The sequence below is a fragment of the Sinohyriopsis cumingii genome, chromosome 17, assembly GCF_028554795.1.
Source record: "Sinohyriopsis cumingii isolate HCF-2022 chromosome 17, ASM2855479v2, whole genome shotgun sequence".
Taxonomy (NCBI): domain Eukaryota; kingdom Metazoa; phylum Mollusca; class Bivalvia; order Unionida; family Unionidae; genus Sinohyriopsis; species Sinohyriopsis cumingii.
The window spans coordinates 98,503,423-98,531,070 of record NC_142977.1 but is presented as its reverse complement, the minus strand read 5'-3'; the positions used below and the strand labels follow the sequence as shown (position 1 = coordinate 98,531,070).

The 27,648-nt window shown below is 33.2% G+C and overlaps 1 protein-coding gene across 3 annotated transcripts in view; it reads right to left on the bottom strand.

Annotated features, from left to right (window-relative positions):
- Window positions 1-27,648, bottom strand: part of LOC149779516 (fatty-acid amide hydrolase 1-like) — a 99,437-nt gene that overhangs the window by 54,063 nt on the left and 17,726 nt on the right. For all 3 annotated transcript variants that reach the window (XM_089940228.1, XM_089940227.1, XM_089940229.1), the window contains exons 6-8: window positions 24,152-24,223; window positions 20,355-20,416; window positions 7,843-8,049 (exon numbers count right to left, since the gene is read on the bottom strand). In XM_089940228.1, the coding sequence (XP_089796354.1) occupies window positions 7,843-8,049; window positions 20,355-20,416; window positions 24,152-24,223 (341 nt within the window). The remainder of the gene's footprint in view (window positions 1-7,842; window positions 8,050-20,354; window positions 20,417-24,151; window positions 24,224-27,648) is intronic.

The following is a 27,648-nucleotide window of genomic DNA, read 5'->3' as shown; positions in this document are numbered from 1 at the left end:
CTCATCCAAGATCTTAATGGTATCATATGTCATTCATAATCCAACTCATCCAGTGATCTTAATGGTATCATATGTCATTCATAATCCAACTCATCCAATGATCTTAATGGTATCACATGTCATTCATAATCCAACTCATCCAATGATCTTAATGGTATCATATGTCATTCATAATCCAACTCATCCAATGATCTTAATGGTATCACATGTCATTCATAATCCAACTCATCCAATGATCTTAATGGTATCACATGTCATTCATAATCCAACTCATCCAAGATCTTAATGGTATCACATGTCATTCATAATCCAACTCATCCAATGATCTTAATGGTATCATATGTCATTCATAATCCAACTCATCCAATGATCTTAATGGTATCACATGTCATTCATAATCCAACTCATCCAATGATCTTAATGGTGTCATATGTCATTCATAATCCAACTCATCCAATGATCTTAATGGTATCACATGTCATTCATAATCCAACTCATCCAATGATCTTAATGGTATCACATGTCATTCATAATCCAACTCATCCAATGATCTTAATGGTATCATATGTCATTCATAATCCAACTCATCCAATGATCTTAATGGTATCATATGTCATTCATAATCCAACTCATCCAATGATCTTAATGGTATCACATGTCATTCATAATCCAACTCATCCAATGATCTTAATGGTATCATATGTCATTCATAATCCAACTCATCCAATGATCTTAATGGTGTCACATGTCATTCATAATCCAACTCATCCAATGATCTTAATGGTGTCATATGTCATTCATAATCCAACTCATCCAATGATCTTAATGGTATCACATGTCATTCATAATCCAACTCATCCAATGATCTTAATGGTATCACATGTCATTCATAATCCAACTCATCCAAGATCTTAATGGTGTCATATGTCATTCATAATCCAACTCATCCAATGATCTTAATGGTATCATATGTCATTCATAATCCAACTCATCCAATGATCTTAATGGTATCACATGTCATTCATAATCCAACTCATCCAAGATCTTAATGGTATCACATGTCATTCATAATCCAACTCATCCAATGATCTTAATGGTATCATATGTCATTCATAATCCAACTCATCCAATGATCTTAATGGTATCACATGTCATTCATAATCCAACTCATCCAATGATCTTAATGGTATCATATGTCATTCATAATCCAACTCATCCAATGATCTTAATGGTATCACATGTCATTCATAATCCAACTCATCCAAGATCTTGATGGTATCATGTCATTCATAATCCAACTCATCCAATGATCTTAATGGTGTCATATGTCATTCATAATCCAACTCATCCAATGATCTTAATGGTATCATATGTCATTCATAATCCAACTCATCCAATGATCTTAATGGTATCACATGTCATTCATAATCCAACTCATCCAAGATCTTAATGGTATCACATGTCATTCATAATCAAACTCATCCAATGATCTTAATGGTATCATATGTCATTCATAATCCAACTCATCCAATGATCTTAATGGTATCACATGTCATTCATAATCAAACTCATCCAATGATCTTAATGGTATCATATGTCATTCATAATACAACTCATCCAATGATCTTAATGGTGTCATATGTCGTTCATAATCCAACTCATCCAAGATCTTAATGGTATCATATGTCATTCATAATCCAACTCATCCAAGATCTTGATGGTATCATGTCATTCATAATCCAACTCATCCAATGATCTTAATGATATCATATGTCTTTCCTAATCCAACTCATCGAATGATCTTAATGGTATCACATGTCATTCATAATCCAACTCATCCAATGATCTTAATGGTATCACATGTCATTCATAATCCAACTCATCCAATGATCTTAATGGTATCATATGTCATTCATAATCCAACTCATCCAATGATCTTAATGGTGTCATATGTCATTCATAATCCAACTCATCCAATGATCTTAATGGTATCATATGTCATTCATAATCCAACTCATCCAATGATCTTAATGGTATCATATGTCATTCATAATCCAACTCATCCAATGATCTTAATGGTGTCATATGTCATTCATAATCCAACTCATCCAATGATCTTAATGGTATCATATGTCATTCATAATCCAACTCATCCAATGATCTTAATGGTGTCATATGTCATTCATAATCCAACTCATCCAATGATCTTAATGGTATCATATGTCATTCATAATCCAACTCATCCAATGATCTTAATGGTGTCATATGTCATTCATAATCCAACTCATCCAATGATCTTAATGGTATCATATGTCATTCATAATCCAACTCATCCAAGATCTTGATGGTATCATGTCATTCATAATCCAACTCATCCAATGATCTTAATGGTGTCATATGTCTTTCATAATCCAACTCATCCAATGATCTTAATGGTGTCATATGTCATTCATAATCCAACTCATCCAATGATCTTAATGGTATCACATGTCATTCATAATCCAACTCATCCAATGATCTTAATGGTATCACATGTCATTCATAATCCAACTCATCCAATGATCTTAATGGTATCACATGTCATTCATAATCCAACTCATCCAATGATCTTAATGGTATCATATGTCATTCATAATCCAACTCATCCAATGATCTTAATGGTGTCATATGTCATTCATAATCCAACTCATCCAATGATCTTAATGGTATCACATGTCATTCATAATCCAACTCATCCAATGATCTTAATGGTATCACATGTCATTCATAATCCAACTCATCCAAGATCTTAATGGTGTCATATGTCATTCATAATCCAACTCATCCAATGATCTTAATGGTATCATATGTCATTCATAATCCAACTCATCCAATGATCTTAATGGTATCACATGTCATTCATAATCCAACTCATCCAAGATCTTAATGGTATCACATGTCATTCATAATCCAACTCATCCAATGATCTTAATGGTATCATATGTCATTCATAATCCAACTCATCCAATGATCTTAATGGTATCACATGTCATTCATAATCCAACTCATCCAATGATCTTAATGGTATCATATGTCATTCATAATCCAACTCATCCAATGATCTTAATGGTATCACATGTCATTCATAATCCAACTCATCCAAGATCTTGATGGTATCATGTCATTCATAATCCAACTCATCCAATGATCTTAATGGTGTCATATGTCATTCATAATCCAACTCATCCAATGATCTTAATGGTATCATATGTCATTCATAATCCAACTCATCCAATGATCTTAATGGTATCACATGTCATTCATAATCCAACTCATCCAAGATCTTAATGGTATCACATGTCATTCATAATCAAACTCATCCAATGATCTTAATGGTATCATATGTCATTCATAATCCAACTCATCCAATGATCTTAATGGTATCACATGTCATTCATAATCAAACTCATCCAATGATCTTAATGGTATCATATGTCATTCATAATACAACTCATCCAATGATCTTAATGGTGTCATATGTCATTCATAATCCAACTCATCCAAGATCTTAATGGTATCATATGTCATTCATAATCCAACTCATCCAAGATCTTGATGGTATCATGTCATTCATAATCCAACTCATCCAATGATCTTAATGGTATCATATGTCTTTCATAATCCAACTCATCGAATGATCTTAATGGTATCACATGTCATTCATAATCCAACTCATCCAATGATCTTAATGGTATCACATGTCATTCATAATCCAACTCATCCAATGATCTTAATGGTATCATATGTCATTCATAATCCAACTCATCCAATGATCTTAATGGTGTCATATGTCATTCATAATCCAACTCATCCAATGATCTTAATGGTATCATATGTCATTCATAATCCAACTCATCCAATGATCTTAATGGTATCATATGTCATTCATAATCCAACTCATCCAATGATCTTAATGGTGTCATATGTCATTCATAATCCAACTCATCCAATGATCTTAATGGTATCATATGTCATTCATAATCCAACTCATCCAATGATCTTAATGGTGTCATATGTCATTCATAATCCAACTCATCCAATGATCTTAATGGTATCATATGTCATTCATAATCCAACTCATCCAATGATCTTAATGGTGTCATATGTCATTCATAATCCAACTCATCCAATGATCTTAATGGTATCATATGTCATTCATAATCCAACTCATCCAAGATCTTGATGGTATCATGTCATTCATAATCCAACTCATCCAATGATCTTAATGGTGTCATATGTCTTTCATAATCCAACTCATCCAATGATCTTAATGGTGTCATATGTCATTCATAATCCAACTCATCCAATGATCTTAATGGTATCACATGTCATTCATAATCCAACTCATCCAATGATCTTAATGGTATCACATGTCATTCATAATCCAACTCATCCAATGATCTTAATGGTATCACATGTCATTCATAATCCAACTCATCCAATGATCTTAATGGTATCATATGTCATTCATAATCCAACTCATCCAATGATCTTAATGGTGTCATATGTCATTCATAATCCAACTCATCCAATGATCTTAATGGTATCACATGTCATTCATAATCCAACTCATCCAATGATCCTAATGGTCTCATATGTCATTCATAATCCAACTCATCCAATGATCTTAATGGTATATGTCATTCATAATCCAACTCATCCAATGATCTTAATGGTATCACATGTCATTCATAATCAAACTCATCCAAGATCTTGATGGTATCATGTCTTTCATAATCCAACTCATCCAATGATCTTAATGGTGTCATATGTCATTCATAATCCAACTCATCCAATGATCTTAATGGTATCACATGTCATTCATAATCCAACTCATCCAATGATCTTAATGGTATCACATGTCATTCATAATCCAACTCATCCAATGATCTTAATGGTATCATATGTCATTCATAATCCAACTCATCCAATGATCTTAATGGTGTCATATGTCATTCATAATCCAACTCATCCAATGATCTTAATGGTATCACATGTCATTCATAATCCAACTCATCCAATGATCCTAATGGTCTCATATGTCATTCATAATCCAACTCATCCAATGATCTTAATGGTATATGTCATTCATAATCCAACTCATCCAATGATCTTAATGGTATCATATGTCATTCATAATCCAACTCATCCAATGATCTTAATGGTATCATATGTCATTCATAATCCAACTCATCCAATGATCTTAATGGTATCATATGTCATTCATAATCCAACTCATCCAATGGTCTTAATGGTATCACATGTCATTCATAATCCAACTCATCCAAGATCTTAATGGTATCACATGTCATTCATAATCCAACTCATCCAATGATCTTAATGGTATCATATGTCATTCATAATCCAACTCATCCAATGATCTTAATGGTATCATATGTCATTCATAATCCAACTCATCCAATGATCTTAATGGTATCACATGTCATTCATAATCCAACTCATCCAAGATCTTAATGGTATCACATGTCATTCATAATCCAACTCATCCAATGATCTTAATGGTATCACATGTCATTCATAATCCAACTCATCCAATGATCTTAATGGTGTCATATGTCATTCATAATCCAACTCATCCAATGATCTTAATGGTATCACATGTCATTCATAATCCAACTCATCCAAGATCTTAATGGTATCATATGTCATTCATAATCCAACTCATCCAATGATCTTAATGGTATCACAGGTCATTCATAATCCAACTCATCCAAGATCTTAATGGTATCATATGTCATTCATAATCCAACTCATCCAAGATCTTGATGGTATCATGTCATTCATAATCCAACTCATCCAATGATCTTGATGGTATCATGTCATTCATAATCCAATTCATCCAATGATCTTAATGGTGTCATATGTCATTCATAATCCAACTCATCCAATGATCTTAATGGTATCATATGTCATTCATAATCCAACTCATCCAATGATCTTAATGGTATCACATGTCATTCATAATCCAACTCATCCAAGATCTTAATGGTATCACATGTCATTCATAATCAAACTCATCCAATGATCTTAATGGTATCATATGTCATTCATAATCCAACTCATCCAAGATCTTAATGGTATCACATGTCATTCATAATCAAGCTCATCCAATGATCTTAATGGTATCATATGTCATTCATAATCCAACTCATCCAATGATCTTAATGGTGTCATATGTCGTTCATAATCCAACTCATCCAAGATCTTAATGGTATCATATGTCATTCATAATCCAACTCATCCAAGATCTTGATGGTATCATGTCATTCATAATCCAACTCATCCAATGATCTTAATGGTATCATATGTCTTTCATAATCCAACTCATCCAATGATCTTAATGGTGTCATATGTCATTCATAATCCAACTCATCCAATGATCTTAATGGTATCACATGTCATTCATAATCCAACTCATCCAATGATCTTAATGGCATCATATGTCATTCATAATCCAACTCATCCAAGATCTTAATGGTATCATATGTCATTCATAATCCAACTCATCCAATGATCTTAATGGTATCATATGTCATTCATAATCCAACTCATCCAATGATCTTAATGGTATCATATGTCATTCATAATCCAACTCATCCAATGATCTTAATGCTATCATATGTCATTCATAATCCAACTCATCCAATGATCTTAATGGTATCACATGTCATTCATAATCCAACTCATCCAATGATCTTAATCACACAAACCTACATACCATTTTTAATCAAATCATACCTGTAAGTCATACTGGTCATGTAGGCACTCAACTCCAATTATTTCAGTAATGGTTGCTAGTTTTTAGAATTTGATTTGACATACCTTTATTTGAATCCTCATACATCCATATTCCTTTGGAAGGTCATTATTTACATGCCCCAAGAAGTACACATGTCAAAATCAATGTTAAAGTATGTGGATATTTTTGGATGAGATGAATCTAAAGGCATGATCCAGTACAACATGTATTGAATGTTGTGCGCTATGATATCACAATGAAAGCTCTGCATGTTAATAAACAAATTCATACTACCCTATACTGTGATGACGACACTCGACAAGCTCATTTCTTGACCCAGTTTAGTACCTGACCACCACTGTAAAACTCTATAGCGATCGATAATTTTCATTTGGATGTTTCTTGACAACAGTTAAGGTACAAAACATTCAATAATCAGGACTGAATAAACTTTGGCTTAACAAACTTAGTATTATCTTTTAAAACAACAATTTATATTTAATTTAAAATGAGTAAATGCACATACATGACCTGTATGACTTCTACCATAGAAATTGGATGTCACACAGAGAGCCATTCCAAAAGCTCACTTGATCTAATAGAGGAGCTAAAAATGACTGAATCAAGGTCTGCAGTAAATGATGAAAACATAACTGTTTAACATTTGTGTGGCTAAGTAGAAGAAAAAAAATTCTGACTCAATTTTACCGAATAAATGTATGATGACACATTACAAATGACAATCATTATAATCTTTCATTGTGAGAATAATAGAAATGTTCTTTCTGTTATTGAGCTAAAATAGAAGGTACAGTGAAAATTCTGTAACCAGAAAAGGTCATGATATTATATTTAACTGCCACCAACAGTATGTGAAGGAACATAAAAACCTGAATGTGTACATAAATTTACAGGCTACTTGTACCATGGTCAGAAGACCAGGCAATCCAATTTATAGGACAAAAAAACATGCATTTACAAAGTAACACCACTGGCAATAAATACAGCAATGACCATGACCACTAGATTTCAACATAGCATACCTAAGCCTTCCATATGTTGGTTTCAGTCCACACACTCCACACATGTGGCACGGTATGCGAATGCTACCCCCTATGTCATTGCCAAACCCTAACAGGGATCCTTTGGCTGCTATAATACATGCCTCTCCACCTGATGATCCTCCAGGACCCTTTGTAACATCATGGGGATTCACAGTCTCGCCATAAATTGGATTTGAACAATCATAACTGAGAAAAGAAACAAAACATTTTTTTAAGAGGCTGATAAATCTTTCTATAAACCACAATCAAAAGTCAGTAACTGCATTTTAAAGAGATTTAAATCCTTCCAGTTTTTCCCCTGTAACAGTCTTAATTGTAGTAAAACAAAATGTGAAGTTTGCAAACTATAACCAATAAAACTGCACTACAAAAGTTAAGGGCTAGCAATTAATTTGTTATACAACATGTTGATTATGCAGCTGAATGCTTGGAAAATAAAAAAGATTCAATGTTCAAATTTTGTTTTCTTTTTACCCAGATAAATTTTCATTGCCAAATCAAAATGAAGGTAAGGACAGGCAAAAGAAGAGCAAATATATGGACAAACAGATCAGACAATAATAAACAAGAGGCTCAAGTGATCCTCATATCACTTACGTGACTTCCATAATAGTTTCCATTTCACTAAGCAGGCTTATGTAGTATTGTAAGAAAACAACCCAAATAAAACTTTATATCATGTCAATCTTATCTATTTGACTATAGTCCAATAAAAATTCTTTTAAATGATAAAGGAATAATCAACATGAAATCATCCAAAATCGTTAAAAGTTTACAAACAAAACTTTAATTTGTGATCAACTAAGGCATATGGTTTCATGCAAATTTAAATTATAATTCACAGGCTGTGGGTGAGTTAAAGCCATGTGTTTCTTTATTTCTGTTTTTAAAAGGTAAAAATACAAAATATAAATTTCTTGATTACTCTGAGTAATAGTACTGAATGCCATAAAATTAATGAATACATGTACAGTGTGACCCCACTATAGCGCGCTCCGTTATAACATGAATTAGGATATAACACAGTCATGGTGTGGCTCCCAAAATTTCATATACATGTATTTTTCTTGTGCACAAAAAAAAATCTTTCTTAAAAAGTACGAAAAAAAATGTAAAAAGTTTATTATCATTTTGGGGAAGAGATCACATATGAACAATACAAGACGATCGTGGCTTGGCTCCTGAAATTTTATATGTATTTTTCTCGTACACGTATAACGCAGTTGGGTTCTACATTAATTATTTTTAAAATGGTAAGTGTTTGGGGGACTTTAACTTGCAAATATCAGCAACAGTAAAACTCTATTTCATTAAATATTTCAACTTCTTTCCAAATATTGAAGAATTTGAAATATGCCAAAATTTTTAGAAATAATTTTCTGCAAATAAATGTATGAAAGTATACATGGTTTTTACATGTACAGTGTGACCCCGCTATAACACGGTAGTTGGAAGCCATAGAACCCGACCGCATTATAGGTCGAAACTTCTTATAAGCAACCAGGTCAGTTAGCTGAAGAAAATTATGCATGTACCCAAAAAATGTGCGGGGAGGGGGTGTAGGTAATAAATGCGGGCAGTAAAATACGTGCTTCATTGGCACATTTACCATCTTAAATCGAAAACAGTGAAAACAGAGAAGACATGTAAAATAGTTTACTTTATTTAGAGAACCATGAATTGGTACATATATGTGAATACTGTTTATATATACATGTCTAATGTATAGCATGAATAGTATCAACACCGTGTACTCACCCGCAAACCTCATCATATACTTTGAATCCACAATACAAGTGATTCCATTGAAAATATGCACACACACAGCTTTAAAATATTCAAAAATTTTGTCACAGGTCATATTGGTCTGAATTCAGTGGAAAAATATAGCACAATCATGTAACGAATGACGAAGCAAATTACGTCCCAAGTCGGTAAAAGTTAGGCCTAGTTTTAAGCCGCCGTTGGTAGCATTCGTAAGCATAAACTTTTTCCCTACAAAAAGAAAGTGTTTTCACAGCACAGTTACCGTGTTCCAGTCATGTTGGAAAATGCAAAAATTCATCAGATTCCATCACTTTCATTTAAGTCTGGTACTGACCTCCTTTGATGAAAAGTTCTTTGTTTTTATTGAAAGACTGTAGTTGGCTTTCTTTGATGAAGGGTGCATGCGTTATTGAAGTCACCGCTAAAGGACAGCTTTAAAGAACCAAACAAATGCTCATTTCTTATTGCGGCGGCAACATCAAATAATTATACTGCATGATCGAGACTGATTTTTTTTTCTTTCCATTTGCCGAGTACGTTTTCATAATAATCGGTGCTTCAAAGGTAATCTGTTTCCTTTGAAATTTCAGCAAACTCTTTTATCTGGGTACATTTTTAAAAAGGAATTGGCCGTCGTTTGGACTATTCTAGTTACTGTTCCTCCAAGCCTATTGAATAAACCAATAAGTATGATGCAGTTTTTATTTTGTATTTTTTTTATTTTTTTTTACATTTGTGGTAGCAGCATGATGCTGCCTTCCATGCATGCATCTGAAAATTAACAAAGGGTCAATGGACGATAGAGACGCAGGTGTTCTGGTTTGATGACAGGGATTATTACAGAAAATGTGTGTTCTGAAGGATTTAATTCTGAGTGAAAAGAAAAGGAATTTTACTTACCATCCACATACAAATGTCAGTCTTTGTAAATATATTAATTACTAGCGAGCAGCCGAAAATCCGATGAAAGATAGATTACGAGATAATACCTCATTCGGTTGATCTCTGTTACCAGAAATGTCAACAACAAAAAAGCGGATATTTCATAATATACTGTACTCATGCTAGATGTCATGATAAGCTGATTATAATAAAACAATTCAATGTTTAGATGGTTTGTCAATATGGACAAAGAATTTGTTTATGTAACAATAAAATTTCAGTGCATTTTATATCCATTTTGCAGCTTCCTTTCATGGGGCCTCTGAGTTTCTGCACTCCAAAAAAATGGTTGTATATAAAAGTTTAAACAGCCAACAACATCGCCAATAAAAAAAATTGCCACATGGTATGTTTTGCCACCAATAAGGAAAAAACAATCCAAATTTGCAACATTGGCAAACACCTATGCGATCCCAGAATAAACCTTTTATGTGTTATTTTTTGTACTTTTAAGAAGAAAACAATATTTTTTCGTGTACAACAAAAATACATACAAAATTTCAGGAGCCACACCACGATCGTCTTGTATTATTCATACGTGATCTCTTCCCCAAAATGATAATAAAGATTTACATTTTTTTCCATAATTTTAAGAAAGATTTTTTTTGATACAAGAAATATACATGTATATAAATTTCAGGAGCCACATCACGACCGCATTATATCTGAATTCGTTGTTTAGCGGGGGTCACATTGTATTTATATTCCAGCAAAATCAAAATTTAAAAAAAAAAAAAAACAGTTACAAACTAATATCTTCAATTGTGTAAATAAAGTTTGTTCCTTAACTATATTTTTATGCAGCTAGGATGAGAGGATGAGTGGTTTGCATAAACCCTACTTATATCAAGTTGGTGCCTAGCATCTACAATCAAAGTAATCCAACTATGGACTGCATATTTAATGCAGTCATTGTCAAGAACACACAGAGCATGGGATTCTGCATTGAAAATTGTTCCAATAGTCAGTTCATTTCAATGCATTTAGGAAGGTCTAAAAGTAAAAAGGAAAATTCACAGTAAAGCTGAGTGTGAGGTGTTGGGGGTTACAATGTACTGTAATGCTTAATACACCACTCCCTCGATAACTCACGCCCTGATAACCTGCGAACCTGCTTATAACTCTGGGTCTGTCGAGGATCCCATTCTTTTTACTATAAAGTACAAAACATCTGACCTCTATTTGATGAACATGAAGAAAACTGTGATCAAAATTGGTAACTAAAACCTTGATAGATTGCTCATTTTATTATCACTAACAGTGGATATGACCTGGAAATCTGAATCAACATTATGAAATTACCAATTTTTAAGAAGTCATGTATTTTGTTAAAACTCTTTCCAAACATCATTCTTGGTACACCGTAAGTAACAGTAAGCAACGAAATTTCGATCAATGAAATTGTCACTAATGCCTAGATGAGGCATCACCTTAAAAAATAAATACCAATTAAATAAGTTGTTTTTTATTCTTCCTCATCCTCCACTCTATCAATGCCTTTTTAAGGTTGAAATCTCTCAGAGGAGGTCCTTCAATTGAAATCATCATGAGCCTGTTGAGAACCCTTTCTTCTAGATGGCTTCTTCTTGCAGTTTTGGTTTGATTTTGATTACTGAATCCTCTCTCACAGTCATCGGTTTGGTATGGCATAACCATGGCTACTGATGCTAATTGAAGATTTTGGAAATGTGTCTGCATGATGTTGATGAACAATCTGCCAGAGTCTGCACATGTTCTCTCTAGGGTACATTTCTCTTTTAATGATAGTCGTAGCAAGAGACCACTCTGTCAAAACATGTTTTGGGTCACACAAAGGGGGACTGATAGCTTCTTATGATTTCTTCTCCTAACCAAAATGATCACAGAGAGTTTTTATATGGTCATAACATTTCTTGTTCTTCTGAAGATAGGAATGTGAGGTTACGTAGACCAAGAACCCCAAATGCTGTTGCCACCTGTGTGATCCTCTCTGGAAATCTTGCAGCCATCTCCACCTGTAAATTTGTAACAAACTCATGGCGAAGGTTAGACACATCATCTGAAACTTTTTTCAATGTGCTCCTGTGTAACTTGTGTTCGACACCATTTTAAGTGATTTTAGTTTTGTCTCCATCCTTAGATGATTTCAATTTTTCTGACATACAGATCTGATGATGTGTTTTTCTCGTGTCTGCTTTCTGTAAGGTAGAATTCAAACTATCAAGTGCCGGTGACACAGCTGCTATATCCAAGTCAGATTTCTGTAAAAGCATATTTAGCTGTTTTAAGTGAGGTATGATATCCATCATAATATTCATGCATGCCACAAATCTGTAGTCTATAAATTTATTCAACAAGTCTTGAAACTCTTATGTCTTGTTATTCTTTTTTTGAAATAATTCATGAGAGCCCCCCACGCTGTGAAAAATTGCATATAGTGCATAATAAAATGCCAGCCTTCTTATTTCATGCACCTCTCTGACTTTCAGTTGAGGACTGTCCAGAATGTTCTGGATTTCCTTCAATTCAGCTTTTCTGTTGGCAGATTTATTAAAAAAATAGTACAAGTCTTTAACTGTGCCTCCAAAGGTTTCCTTGAGGTTATGGAATGTTTTTCGATGCATAAGAGGTATACAAATTCAATCTGTGAGCCATACAATGAATACTGATCAAGTGAGGACTTTTCTCTTTGAACCGTGTAGCTACACCACTTTTGCAACCTGTCATCCCTGATGTCCCATCACTGCCAAAACAACAACTTTTTCAAGAGGAATCTCCTTCTTTTCCAAGAACTGGACAACTTCTTTGAAAAGAACTTCAGCAGTGTGTGATTGGCTTTCCACTGACACATTACCAAGAAAATGAGTTATAGAAATAAATATGGTTAGTTCAATGATTCTGGCATAAATGACCAGCTTCTTGGTAGTTGAAATGTCCATACTCTCATCATTTAAGATGCTAATGAATGGACTACATCGTACTTTCTGCATAACTCAGATTCTATCACTGTTGCTATGCAATCCTGGAAAAAAATAAAGCTCGATCATAAAACAAAGTATAAATGTATTTTATTATCATTATGATTATTATTATATTATTATTAAAGTATCTGTGAAATGTAATATAAATATATTATATATAAAAAATAAACAAAGTAAAATGACCAAAATCAGATGCAAGTTGTGCAAGAACCTTAACCTAAGACTATGGAGTGTCTAAGGATGTTGCCTTGTGATAATTCTATCGTTTTAAGAAATCGTATCAAGGTGTTTAAATGCTAAAATAATATGACATTACAGTCTCTCTCTCTGTTAATTAAAGTCATTCAATTATAATAACAAAGGAAGTGATTATGCCTGTATGTATACGAAGATTTTTTAAAAAAAACGTTGGTATTATATACATCATTGAAGGGTCGCTACATATGCACAGTTGTACTATAACCAGATCAGGGTCAATGTCACTTGCTGCAATGATTATCAGAGCAAATAATAATAATAACTTATTTACTAAAGCATTATTTAAGTTTCAAGCTGTGGGATTTGTATAACTACTGTACTGTATCACGATGGCAACAGCAACTCCTTACACGCTCAGGAAATTATTCAAACAACATCGACTGTACCATCATTTCAAACACACGAAAACTCGTCACAGTGATACTGAAATGTGACCTGTCAAAAAGGAGAGAATTTCATGACAAAAGAAACAGGTACCAATAATCCAGATTGATTAAAAAGAAAAACATTATCCACCATTAAAAATTGACAGGAAGTTATGACGACTAGCTACCGAATGCAATTTTATTGGCTGATCACGATGCTAGGTGCTATTTTTAGTAACACAGGGATTCCTCAAGATATGCACTGATTGGAACCTAGCTGATCATGTTTTGGTTCCTTTTTAGTATACACCATTTCTCCATCTAAATTTCAATAGAAAAAATGTAAATAAAATAAAAGAACTTACCTGAAATTCCTCTACAGAAGCCCTTGACAAATATGTTGCATTTCCTCCTACACCCAGAAAGTCAAAAAAATCCAACAGTGAGCCATATTTTAGAGAAGCAATATTCTCCTTCGCCATGTAATACGCAACTGACATAGCATGAATAATTGATTCAGATTTCTTGCTGACAGCTGCCATGCATGTAGCTTCAAGATTTTCACTTAGATTCAAATCCTGAATCGCCTGTTTGTGAGCTAGTAATTCAACATGTCTGTCAAGGGTTGATGTCCTGAAATTAGCATTTCCAAGTGTGAAAGAATTTTATTTTGCCATTTTTTACACACCATCTGAAAAGCATCTCATTTTCTTCATTCATTTCCAGCCATGGTTGATTTTGTTTCCAGTCTCAATGAAAGAGTGCTTTTTTTCTTGGCGTAAGATGGACCCTTAGTTTTACTGCCGCCATCTTTAAGCACATCGTTACTTGCATCGTCCGATATGGGATTAGTCGGAGGAAGTATTTGTTCTCTGTCATTGTGCCTATTGACAGAAACTTCTGCACCCTGACTGTTATTAAAGTGTTACTGCTAAAATAATGAAAAAGTGTCTGAGTTTTAACTGATTTAGCCATTTAACATGTTGTCCCGCCAAGCCAGCCTCTGTATCAAACATGCTCTTCTGATCTTTGTTATTAACCAAACAGAAATGAGCACATGACGCACAGAAATATGTGACGTATTTACACTATATAAGTACAACATATTCACCGAGTGACAACCTGGAATTTTACAGAAAAAATAAAATAACGCATTCTTACCAAAAAAATGTGCACAATTCTTACTTTGTGCACAATTTTGCCTGCATAGGATTAAAAATCTTGCGGGAAATCTTACATTTGGGGGATTTGCACGATCACGCATCCTACATGTAACTCTGTGAAATATGTCAATCTACTGTAGAAGCTATGTCCGCAAGCAGTTTTGTAATAACCTAATTAGATGACGACAGTATTTTGATACCTAATTCGCAAAAGCATTTGTTGTATTTGTTGTACTGAATTAAAGCTGACATCCTTGTATTACCACATCAATTGTGTCTTTTGTATCAAATAATGGGGGTGGACTAACTGAAAAAATAAAAGGCATGCAAATCCAATGGCACCGGTCTAGTGTCAACTTATTTCAAGCGATCAATTGGATACTGTTAAAATTTTTGGGTGAACATAATATAATTAACTACCTTAATTTAACATACTCATTCACAAATGTGATCAACAATAGCAAGACAACCAAGCGAAATGAATACGTGATGACGTAAAATTCTGTTTCAAAGATACATTTTATTAATGAACAGCTAGTTTCAGAGTTTGTAGTTAATTTGTAATTCCTGAAATCGCACTCGGAGATTTCCTCATGGATGACAAGAAGTTTCACTATTACTTGCAATGTAATTATGGCATCAATATTTTATTAAAGATTAATTTTTTTACAATGACTTTCAACGATGATGGCCATTTCACAAACTAAATGCTGTTTTTTTAAATCAAAGGAATCTTCCCTAGTCTGGTTCCCTGCTGAATATCCTCCCTGCATTGCATTACATAAGAGTAAAGTGCAAAGCAGGGAGCAGACAGATCAGGGAACCAGACAAATCAACATAAAGCAGTGATGTAATACACATTGTTTTTGCATGCATGTGAAGGTTGTTGAAACCAGCTGAAATTATGTTAACTATCTCTCAGCAGTTGGATATATTGTAAAAAAAGGTCATTTTTACATAAAAACAAATAACTTCATTAGAAAAAGTGCCTTATTGACAATCATTTCCAATGCAATTTTAAAACAAGTATTCAGCCATTGAAAAGACCATGTAGCCACCCCCCCACCCCAGGTTTTTTCGATGTCAAATGAGGATGGTATCATGTCATATTGTTATGGAGGCCCTTGGATAACTCACATCCTTGCTTATAGTGTGGTCTATGTTTTTGACCCCCATTGTGCACAAGTTATTGAGGGCCAGGTGTACACTTTTCCAAGAGTGAACTACAAATAATAAGAAATGATTTATCACACAATATTTTAACTATAAATATCAAATGAGAATGATAAACCATACTATTTTTCTCTAGCATTTACAAGATCACAGATGTGTTATGCATTGTGATGCATGACATGTCTACAATATCTTCAACAAAAGAAATTATGTTGATATCACACAAACTACAGGGTAACCAGTTTACCAGACTAATCCAACTGCCTTAGCACTTGGATTAATGATAAAAATGTTTAGGACAAGCTCTCAAATGATCCATAAATTAATTGTATTTCAACTGACTTATGAGTTCTGCAAAGCTCTGAAAATTCTGGTAACAACATAATAAATTTAATTCACTATCAATTCAATTATGACTCAATTATGGATCTTGTCTGTCATCAAGTGGTGACTAGAAATTCCTGATTTAACTCTGCCTTCATCAATATTTGCTGGGTTTTACTGATCCACTTGTAAAATCACTATCTATGCGAATGCGGACTAGAGTTAATTTAGAGCTCTGTCCATGGCGTGACCATGTTATGTCAAAAATCATGTTATAATGAAGGGAATTATAACAAAGAGAGTTGTAATAATAATAATTGCAGTAGTAGTCAATTACAATGTGACATGACAGACTGGATATAAATTAATACATATACAACACCTGTGTATCAAAAGGTTCATAAAAGTGTTTTATTCCAGTGCAACATTGGCAGAAAATCATGAAGATGAAGAAAAAGTGGGTTTAGCAGCACATTATTACCATCACTGTTACACAGAGCAGAGTAAGTTTAGGAATCACCACCTCAAATAAGTACACAAAACTAACATTAAGCCATAAAAAGTGGCAAATTGTTAAACATGTCCTATTCTCGACACAAAATGCACTTTTCAAATCAAATCATAGACCTTCTCAGCTAGAACATCAACGTAAGACATGTCCCAGGGCAAAAAGGTTGCCATTAATAAAGTATACATCAACGTAATCATGTAGACGCCGTTAAAGATCTTAAAGGTCACTGGTCACCTATATTGTACAAATGTGTGATATTATTATAGTCATAAACAAAACGCATTTGTTATGTATGCACACCATACAAATGTTTAATTAGACTTAAAAATCCGCTTTTTTTTAATCGAAAAAATTATTCGGCAATCTTCATAAAAAATCGGTAGTTACCATGTGCCAAAAACGGATATGACATACATTTATCCCTTCTATTTAACCTAGCCATTCAAGTGTTTAATTTCCCCACATAAATGTCTTATGATCATGCTTTTGAACAGCAAATATGGTGCACTGTGTTGCATATGGATGTCACCAAAAGAGTGATGATGGGGAAAAGGGTTCTTTCTTGTTCCAAAAGCTGTGGGATCGAATAGGATGAGGGATGGGAAAGTTATATCATTTATGCAATTTGACCCAAAGACAATTCAGCCCAACTCGAAAGACAATTCGGCCCAACTTAACAATAGTTTGAACAACTTTTCTTCAAACAACAAGTAGATACTATGTACGATAGGTTTTAGGAATAGGTTTTAGAAAAAAAACTAAATTGAAACAAACTATCTTGATATTATTTCAAAGAAAATAATCATACTTCGTAACATACATATGTATGAGAGAAAACATAAACTGACATATCTTGCTCGTTCTAATTAAAATATTTATATACATTTTTTTATGCTAAAAAGTAAATGCATCTGCACAACGACATTCTCAATTTAAGTCTTCTGGTCAAATTATCAATATTGATTTATAAAACAATAATACTTAACAGATAATATTCTACAGAAAACGTATACATTTTTTTAAGAGAAGTGTACATGAGATATTATAACAAATATATTTAATTTTTGGTTTCAGGTTGTAACGCTGCTGCATATAAGATGCCACTGAAAGCTTGTCATTACTAATCAATATTGTAAATCATATTTGCTCCATTATTCCATACAAATAAGGAAATAATTTTGTGTTCAATTGGTGACCCCTCCAGTACAAACAAACTGATAAACATACACTTATTTGAAAATAAAATGAAAGAAACTAACCTTGCATTGTTATCATTTATTCCTCTTTTTTTTCATCATGTGAAATTTATTAAAGAAAAAATTATATCCATGAACTCTGTATACTTAGCGGATGCAAATGACCAAGATTGTATTGTATCCAAGTTCACTATACGACGGTATATCTCAAATAAAAATCATTATTTTAAAAAACATTCACAAATGATAATCTTTTCGCTAACATGGGTTACAAAAGTATTATTAAAGCAATTATGATTAAATTTAGCAAATGAATAGAAGCCCGGGTGATGAATAAACACAACTGGCAGTGAGCAATAAACTCCTTGCTTAAACTTACCAACAGGATATCAAATGCAAATTTTATTTTATTACAAAGTAAACCAACCCCAGAAACTGACTTTGGTATCTTTTATGTGTGCCGATTTTTTCTTATGAAGTCAGCTGACATAAGGAAGCCAAGTTTGGTTCCTTTGGATTCTTTTAAGTGTGCCAATTTCTTTTCTTTTTTTATAAAGCTGGCCAACATAGGGAAGCCAACATTGATTCCTTTTTCCCTGTATTAAAGGGAGTTTTCAAAATTAATTGAAACAATGGAATAGTTTTGAAAGTGACACAATCTAGTTCATCGTGCACACATATCGATATAAGGCTGAACAGTAAATTGATTTTCAGTAGTTTCATCTTAATGTTCCCTATCCATAGTTTACAGTATTTTAGTTTTGGACAAGAAGAAGCATGTACTTCATCTTGTATGGATAAATGTATGTCATTTCTGGTTGGCATCCTCTATAGGTGGGAAATTGTAGCTAAGTGGAAGTAACAGCATTGTATATTTCTATTTCGAGTAATTAAATTATTATTTCTTCTTTACACTTGATAATTTTTTTGTTCTTTTTGTGCAAGTATAACTACTTTTAATCATGTAATGTAAATCTGATGTAAAAGGAAAACTGTTGGAGTACGGCTGGTGACCTTTAAGTAAAATATCAACTGCTGTTCTACAATTTAATACTAAAATTAGTTTTACCAAAGTCTGTTCATTCCTGATTGCTGAGTAATCTGCACCTTAATTATCACAATATTTCCAGACAATAATTATCGATTGCCATCAACTTTTACAATGGCAGACTGGCACTAAATTGAATCAAGGAAAACTAACTCTGGGTCTAATCATTAAGTGTACAGGAGGTAGTTCCAACTTTTTCCAATATATGGTGCTTTCTTTGTGACGTCATAGCATGATATTCAATCCAGTTAATACCAGATTATACTGCTTGGTTGGCCTCGCTTAACGATGTATATTACAATGATTTTTGTGAGTGATGTGTATTTCTCAGGACATTTATATAATCATCTTCCAAAGAATACTGAAGGACACAGAACAAAATAAATGAATAAATAAATAAAGGTAAATGTGATCAAATTCTCAAAAATGATTTGAGGCATATATAATCATTCTTAAACACTTACGTCACCTGTATGACTTATACTTTAATTACCTCATTCAAAATGTAAGAGTCACACAAAGCCGATTATACATTCCTGAGCTGGAGGAAAAAAATTATATCAAATACCTAACTAATTATAGTATAGTTACCTTAAATTAACTGGGTTTTTTTGTATAAATAATATTTTTTTTAAGCAGGCATAGAACTGTAAGGAAAACTTTACGTTGGGCATATGGAAGCAAAATACAAAATTGCAAGGAACATATCCAAAGTGCTTATCAATATAATCCTTAAATCAAATACATAATACTTTTACAGAGAGAGAGAGAGAGAGATGCTTACGTCATCATGGTTTGGGGTATATTTGTTCTTACAAATGGAACAGCACCTTGTTTTTTCAGCACCTGAAAATTTGAATTTTTTTCTTCAAATTGGTTTATCTTCTGCTTTAAGTACATGTTAAGTATTTGAACAAGATTTTTTTTATCTGATTATCTCAAGGAATGATTTCAAAAACATTTTGTTCCCAAACAATTATGCATGTATTTATCTGTCTTAAAAATTTAACCGCTCTGGTGTCCTAGTGGTTAGAGTGTCTGCCTTGGAAACGGGAGGTCACGGGTTCAAACCCCTGCCGAATCATACCAAAGACTTACAAAAATGGTACTAACAGCTGCCTCGCTAGGCACTCAGCATTAAGAGGTTAGTATTAGGACTGGTTGGCCTGGTGTCAGAATAATGTGACTGGGTGGGACATCATGGCATGATGCCCTAGTGCTAGACATCAATATCAACTGCCACACTGCAGACATCGTAGCAATATGACTGATTTTTTTTAAAAGCTACGTTAAAAATCCTAATCACACACACATATAAAAATTTGAAAAAATAAAGAGTCTGGTCTCATCTTTCTTGCTTTTATCTATACTACTGTTACTAACACATCAAATTATGACAATATCTATGATCATTTTTAAGTCAAGTCCACCTGCAAATGACATAGATGCTGATCTGTCAGCATACCAGGGTCTATATTGTTTGTTACTTCTATCAATTTGCATGGACCCAAATCTGCTGATGGGTTATGAGATGGCAGATATGGATCTGTGCAGTTCACAGAAGAGCTCAATGTATATGCAAGTATATATGGTAGGTTAATAAAATGCTCAATGTATATGCAAGTATATATGGTAGGTTAATAAAAAGCTCAATGTATATGCAAGTATATATGGTAGGTTAATAAAAAGCTCAATGTACATGCAAGTATATATGGTAGGTTATTAAAATGCTCAATGTATATGCAAGTATATATGGTAGGTTATTAAAATGCTCAATGTATATGCAAGTATATATGGTAAGTTATTAAAATGCTCAATGTATATGCAAGTATATATGGTAGGTTATTAAAATGCTCAATGTATATGCAAGTATATATGGTAGGTTATTAAAAAGAACAGTGTTTGAAAAACACATCTATGCAACTCCAAAATCTGTATCCCATGTACTAACTCTTTTGGTCAATATTTTCTGCACTGGTGTGCATTATGAATCTCTTACCAGCCCACTAGCTTTAATAGTTTCTTCCCTTCACCTTTATAATCCTTCTAAATGACTGGAAAATTAGTATTGTTGAATTAAAGTCTAGCATTCTTTAGGGGACAATTTTCATTTTCACTCATAATAAACCATACATGAAAGCATTTCTATGTATAATTATATCATTTGATACAATTTTAATCCTAAATTACATATCTTCATTTAACTTCCTAGAATTTTGTTTGAGATATTATTACACTATCCACCCCACCCCTTTTTTGTGCAGAAAATCGAATGGCTAATTACACTTTATCTCAGATCTGAGACTGGGATCATACTTAGTCTATGTGAAGGCTCTGAGCTCAAGGTCTTTCTTGAGAGCTCTGCTAATGTTTATACATTATTACCTCCATATAAACCACTCCCTCGATAACTCGCAAACCCACTTATAATGCGGGGCAGGTGTGGATCTATTTTTTAAACCAGAAAATACTCCAAGAATTGATCCCTATTTGTTGAACTTGAAGAAAATCGCGATCAAAACTGGTAACAGAAACTCTGATGTATTGCTCATTTTATCGTCGAAAACGATAGACAGGACCTGGAAATTTTAATCAACACTAGGAAATATCAAATTTATCATAGTGCACACCAATGCAGAAAATAGGTCACACAATTTTTTTACATTTTCTTTCCAAATGACACTCCTAGTACACTGCATTAACAATATGTAAGAAAATTTGATCGATGAAAATGTCACTTACGCCGAGTGGAGGCAGTACTTTAATAAATAAATACAAATACAATAATTTATCAACTGAAATTTGTGTTATAGTTCTATCTTTTAGTTCCTTTTAAGTGTAATCATCATAAATGCAATGTGTCCTTTTGTAATTAAACATAAAATGTGTCAATCTACCATAACAGCTATGTCTGCGAGTGTTTCTCTGAGAACTTAATTAAGTGCCAACCGTGTTTTGATAACTGACTTCCGGAAGTATTTGTTGCATTGTTGCACTGAATTAAAAGCTGGCCTCCTTTGTATTATCAAGTTAATTATGTCTTTTGAATCAAATAAAGGAGGTGGAATAAAAGAAAAGTTAAATGACACGAAAATCCTATAAACTTAAAATCTAGCGACCCCGACCATACGTCGGGTGAACTCACTTCATTTGATCATCGAACACTTATAAATGTTATTGTGTATGTAACATAAACTACCTTAAATTAACTGACTCTTTCATAACTGTGATCAAAGATAAAAAGGCAGTCAAGCAAAATGAATACTTCGTAAAATAAAGAGCTTGATTTCACAGATACAGACCAGTGAGGGCATTCAAGTTTCAGAGAATTCTTGAACTGGCACTTAGAGATATCCTCAAGGATGATAAGAAGTTTCATTATTAATTCCAATTAATTAATTCATGATATCAATATTGTACTAACTGAACTATACACAAATTGAGTTTCGACGTAGAAGATTGTCTCATGGAATAAATGTTGCTTGTTTTTCAAAAAAAGGAATCTTGTTTGGTGGTGTATCAACAGTTAGTCTAGCTCCCTGCTCTATGGACTCCCGATTTGACAGGATAATATTAAACACCACTACAGGAAACAGACTCTTCAAGAAAACAAAAAGCAGTGATGTAATACACAGATTTTTTCGCATACACGTGATGGTTGTTGAAACCAGTTGGAACAATCTTTTATATGTTGGACATTTTGAAAATAAATGTTATTTATACAGAATAACAAACAACTTCATTAGAAAAAGTGCATTATTAAAAATTATTATTGACGTGATTGTAAAATGAGGTTTCAGTTAATAAATAGCCCAGTTCCTTAACGCTGCTCCTCCCATATGGTTTTCTCGATGCCAATGTGATTATTTGCAATTTTTGAAGGTCCCTTGGTAACTCGCACCTCGCTTATATAGTGTAGTCTATGATTGTGTACCCCATTGTGAGCGAGTTATCAATGGAAAGGTGTATTAGTTATTCTTACATGATCAATTATAAGACTGATACATTTTTAATGAATTACTTTAAACAAAAACATTGTGCAAGAACAAAACCAATTCAAGTGTCATCTACAATGACTGTTCTAATACACTTGATATTACAAAACTGCATATGTTAACTGGTAAACCAGTTGATCATTTAAGAATTATGTCTATCCAATTTTTCTATTTTCTTGGCAATTAACTTATCAAGATTAAAAGAAGTACATGCAAATAAATGTATCAACACAATACAGGGACAATTAAAAGAAGTACATACAAGTAAAGGTATCCATACAATACTGTAACAATTAAAAGAAGAACATACTAATAAATGTATCACATAGATCTTCTATGTGTGAAGTTACTTTTAATATCTCGACCTAGAATACATGTATCTCACTGTTGCGTATGAAACACGACCATTATGGATCTTCATGAAATCCTACATTTATAATAATAAGAGTTACTCCCCAAGGTACTCTTCTTGTATAATAGGAATAACTTTCTCGTCTAAAAACAGATTGCTTTCAAAAGTTTGTTATACTGCTGTGAAAGGATTTTATTCTCATTATAAGGAAGCTACACTTTTGTAGTGATCTACCTGCACAATGACAGCATCTTCTTTACAGGGAATTCCTATGTATTCGCTCATTCCAGCCGTACTGTCATAGTCCTAAAAGAAGATAAGAGTTTATAAAAACAAAACCTACACCAGTGATTATATCAATGCTACACATTGCTTTGTTAACCCTTAAAGTGCTATACATGTATATATATTGTATGTACTAGTGAAATGTTTAAGAAAAGAAACAAAAACTGCACTCTGCTTTGAAGCTGACTGTATTTTAATTACTGTACATAACAGATAAATCCAATATGAAAAACAATTGTTGAAGGCTGAACTTTATTATGTGACTTGTATAAGTGCCTTTGTATTTCATCTGTACTTTTGTTAATTTTTTATGAAAAAGTCCAAACAGATGTAAATAAATCCTGTTTTTTGTGTGGCTGAACCATATACATGTATCTGCTACAAATTTATAACATCCAGTACAGAACAGGTAACAGTCAATGAACATCCAGTCCAGGAAAACCACACACACACCTTAAGTCTTGTTATTTGTTCTAGTACATGTCTGTATCTAATGTCCACTTATGAGCTAACAAAGTCATTCATTAGTTGAGTTCATTACCTGCTCAGGTGTTACTTACTGAATATGTTAAGAAATATATCCCAATTCATTTTTGGGGGGCTTAAGTAAAGGGATGGCATCACATATTCAGCTGTCCAGTAAAAACTGAAATCTGATATAAACACCAAAACCATTGCCATAACCAATGCAAAAATGAGTTTAAAATTTATCAGGTGTGAGAGGCTTCCATTTTCTCATGTGGTTGTTATCAATCAAGCCCACTGCATCCACTCTCTGATCTATGTAATGATCAGATGCAAGATACCCTAAAACAATAGCCCTAAATGGTCTATGCCTAGGTATTCTCCATTTCTAAATTTAATTTTGAAATACTGATGACTGGCTGGTTTAATTTCAAAATATCATTGACAGGAATGCCATCTGTTTTTGTCCAATCAGCACGTGCATCAAATTCAGATTCAACTTCAGTTTTTGGGCTCAGAATTATTCATTATTTCCATTAACACTTTCTCAGTTCCAATAATCTCATGGTCTTCAAAACTTTTCAAAATCTTTGTGATCACTGTCATTGGCCAGTCTTCGCCCAATCAAATCATCATCTGAGAAGAATCATGTTGGGAGTCACTCATTTTGAGTTTGCTAGGTCATGTGTATTTTAACCAAGCATTTGCAAAACTTCTTTGATGAATGTAAGTTTAAACACTCTCACTGTCATAGTTAACAAAAGCTTTACTGAATGATATGTCTTGCCTGCTTTTCTGTAGAACTGCAAAGAAATTACAGTTCCAAGAGCAAGAAATATAAGTCACTGTGCTCTACTTCTCTCCATGGTGATTTGTCCCCACTAATGAATATAACATTCGAGTTTCATGACTGTACATGCAACAGGTGAGAGAAACGAAAATAAATGCAACCTACAATAATTAACAGAGCTTGAAAAATAGGTCACTGTGACCTACTTTTATCCATGGTGTATAGGATCCTCCAAGATGAATATATACATAAAGTTGTATGACTACATTTAACAGTGTAAAGAAAATGTGTTCAATGAAGCATCATAGCCAATACAACAGTAGTATACAAACCCGAAAAGGAGGGGTGCTGGACGGGACAGTTGCCAAGGCCACCAGAGATCTTGGGGCAATGAGATAGCTGATAAAAATTAAATTGCAGGAAAATCGTTGGTGTGGTTATCATCGTTGCACTACATCATAAAAGTAGGTCACTGTAATCTAATTTGCCTGAGGTGAGTAGTAGCCTCCAAGACAAATGCACACAAGTTTTATTACTGCACATACACCAGTTCAAAGAAACTGAGCTAAAAACAAAAGAATAACCGATGCCAATTATGACAACAAAAACGATCCCAATGTCCTGTACTTTGCAGGCGAGACAAAACAGCTGCAGGGAGGGAATATAGCTATGACAATATCATTTCTATATATGTATACAGTTAACTTACCATAATGATAAATAGAAATGGCATACTTGAAAAGCACAGATTCTTCGTCTAGCAATAACTAGTTCCTTTAACCTCAATTTAACTGGCATTGTGGACAGAAATGGTCATTTCCTATATTAGGTCTATTCCAAAACTACCACAAGGAGTAGGAACACTCATTCAATTTTTGGCTACCACTAAAAGAATTTTATTTCCTTCACAGGCACCATCCCAACAATTAAAATTCTGGGAACACTCTCTTCCACCAGACTTTTAAATAAAATTCATGATACTGAGATTGATTGTGACAATTATATCTACTGAAGTTCATCTCTCTGCAGGAACTCCTTTAAGTGGAACATTCAGTACTAAAGTGATTCTGTACAAATATTGTTTAAGATGCATTACGATACAGTAGCTTGTAATTTAATTCACAATCTGCCTTGAATATACCAACAGAAATTTTGCAAAACACAAGATCATGGCAGTTTTATCATCGATACTTGTAAACACCTGTAACAGAGCAGCAAGCAGTTGAAACGTTCTTAAATGTCAAATATCCAATTCTTAATGCTAATCAAAACATATATTTTGACAATATACTAAGACAGATATCATAATTACTATATGTTTTAGAACACCAAAATTTTTAGGGAAAAATAATATTTAAAGGCCTTGTAACTTTCAGACATGGTTCAACAATAATTTCTTTCTAGAACATATGTTTTCGGAAACAATCTAAGAAGGCCTATCAAAATTTTGTCAGTACTAACAATGTTAGGTTTCACAATGACAGCTATACAGTATATAAACTTAAATATTTAACTTTTGGTTGGTATCCTATTGATACTTTATCATGTAACTTTTCCGTTGGTGCTTGGTTATCAAAATGTACTGTATTGGTTAATTATTTATCATCATTTAATTTTTTACAAGCTTCATTAAGTTAAGAAAAATTATATTGGTTGTTAGTGTTAGCATCAGGAAACCACTGTATGCAGGTGTGACATTTATGGCTTTGTTCAGAAACCATGAACCATGCTTTTTCTCATCAAAGAGTCAGTATCAATTAGTAAATTCATTGGCATCATGCAACAAACAAACCCATTCCCTGGGTCATCTATATATCATGGATTAAGCATAGTTATTGCTCTACAGGTAACAATCCTCTTTGCAGAAGATAAACACTGACTAATGGAGCTTAATTTTTAGTACATCTGTTGGTGGATGCCTTTTATTTCAAAACATACCTGTCAAACAAATTCCACAACTTATGTTATTAACAATTATCACCCAGTCACGTTGAAATCTCTGACATGCATCAAAACAATACTGTTTTGAATCGGCAAGTTCTGCTTCTTTTGGAACTACCAATGACTAGATTAAGAAAGAGAAATGAAAAGGAAGAAGAACCACAACATATATATCACCTTTATTTAAGAATACAAGCTAACAAATTTGTCATGTTTATGTCGTTGTCGAGCTAAACAATAAACATATATG